This window comes from Sinocyclocheilus grahami, unplaced genomic scaffold (genome assembly GCF_001515645.1).
Source record: "Sinocyclocheilus grahami isolate Dianchi unplaced genomic scaffold, SAMN03320097.WGS_v1.1 scaffold3983.1, whole genome shotgun sequence".
Lineage (NCBI taxonomy): Eukaryota > Metazoa > Chordata > Actinopteri > Cypriniformes > Cyprinidae > Sinocyclocheilus > Sinocyclocheilus grahami.
The window spans coordinates 11,147-12,519 of record NW_015509008.1 but is presented as its reverse complement, the minus strand read 5'-3'; the positions used below and the strand labels follow the sequence as shown (position 1 = coordinate 12,519).

The 1,373-nt window shown below is 31.7% G+C and overlaps 2 protein-coding genes across 2 annotated transcripts in view; one reads left to right on the top strand and one right to left on the bottom strand.

The window, feature by feature from the left end:
* The window catches only part of LOC107576591 (nardilysin-like), a 5,191-nt gene extending 4,462 nt beyond the window's left edge, over positions 1 to 729 (top strand). Inside the window, exons 8-9 of the mRNA XM_016262742.1 lie at positions 299 to 331; positions 517 to 729. Of these exons, the coding sequence (XP_016118228.1) occupies positions 299 to 331; positions 517 to 729 (246 nt within the window). The remainder of the gene's footprint in view (positions 1 to 298; positions 332 to 516) is intronic.
* Positions 730 to 800: 71 nt separating this feature from the next.
* Positions 801 to 1,373, bottom strand: part of LOC107576590 (podocin-like) — a gene marked incomplete at its 5' end in the record, with an annotated part of 6,160 nt that continues 5,587 nt past the window's right edge. Inside the window, one exon of the mRNA XM_016262741.1 lies at positions 801 to 820. Coding sequence (XP_016118227.1) covers positions 801 to 820 — 20 coding nt within the window. The remainder of the gene's footprint in view (positions 821 to 1,373) is intronic.

Sequence of the window (1,373 nt, the reverse complement as noted above, 5' to 3'; positions counted from 1 at the left end):
ATTTATTTATTTATTTATGCATGCCACATCACCAACATTTTTTCTAAACCTTTTTTATTTTTGTTTGTTTATTTATTTACTTACTTATGCCTTGGTTATGGTGTTATTTTTTATTTATTTAGATAAAATAATATAGCATTTTAATACTGGCCAATTATTGGTTATCAGATATAACATTATCTATATATATCAGCCTGATTTTTATTACTAGTGCATTTCTATTCTTATTCTTTAAATCTGCATTGTTTGAGATGATTTGTATTCTGTGAGAAAATCACCATGTTGCTTTACCCAACAGATTGAAGAGCTGAAGATCCTGAAGAATGAACTGGTATCTTTTTTCATGGAGCACAGACATGCAGCAGAAAACTAAGTATCCATGTATGTTATTTATTTGTTGAATCTATTCCATTTTAAAGGGTCACTGAGAGAGTAGAAAATGGCCATTACAAACTAAATGAAAACTAAACTGTTGATCATGTTAGCATCTACCAAATCACTCTATGATCCGTGGAGGTGGTTGGATTCGGAGAGAAAGAGAAGGAAACCTATGGAGATGATCAATCCAGTTTAGCCCCAGAGACTCAGGATACAGAAACGAAGACTTCCTCGTATGGGGACGTGTCTGAGCTCATCTTCCTCCCCGCCTCGCCCGTCCTCGCTAAAGCCACCAGGATAACAGACGTCCGGGCATTCACGTCTTCCATCAATAACACACCCCTACCATAAGATCCTCCAGTGAGACTGAAGTTCCCTGAAGAGCCACGGCTTCCTCGAGATGGAACTCTGCAAAAACACGTTCAGTTGTCTCTGTCGTCATCTGTTACATAAAGAATACAAGTGGGTCAGAACTGTTTTTCATGTATATTAGAGGACACAGATCATTCAAATATATAGACTGAATATCAGATTTTATTGACAATAAGTGGTTGCTGGAAATTAAAATTTTAAGTTAAGAATGTATTTTATCTTAAATTGTCATTGTGAATAAAAATATGGAGATGTGGACACAAAGCCTTACTTCAAATTTGGATGATATAGTATTTAGTATGTTTTATCCAAATGTCTAATCATTAAATGTTCATTTTAATAATAAAAACTGTAATTAGAAACCATAATATGCTTTCTAATTACATTTTGTAAAGAATGAAAGCAGAAACTTTAAAACCATGCTAACAGTGTTATTTTTGTATCATTTATATTGTATTTATTAATATTTTGAATTATTTCAAAATAGTTCATAATAGTGTTATGAACTATTATTATTAAATAATGTTAGTGGAGCTTTTATTTTTATATTTTCATGTTAATTTAAGTTTAACTTAGTAATTTTGTTACGTGCTGTTTATTCATTTTTGGGGGTTTATATTTTT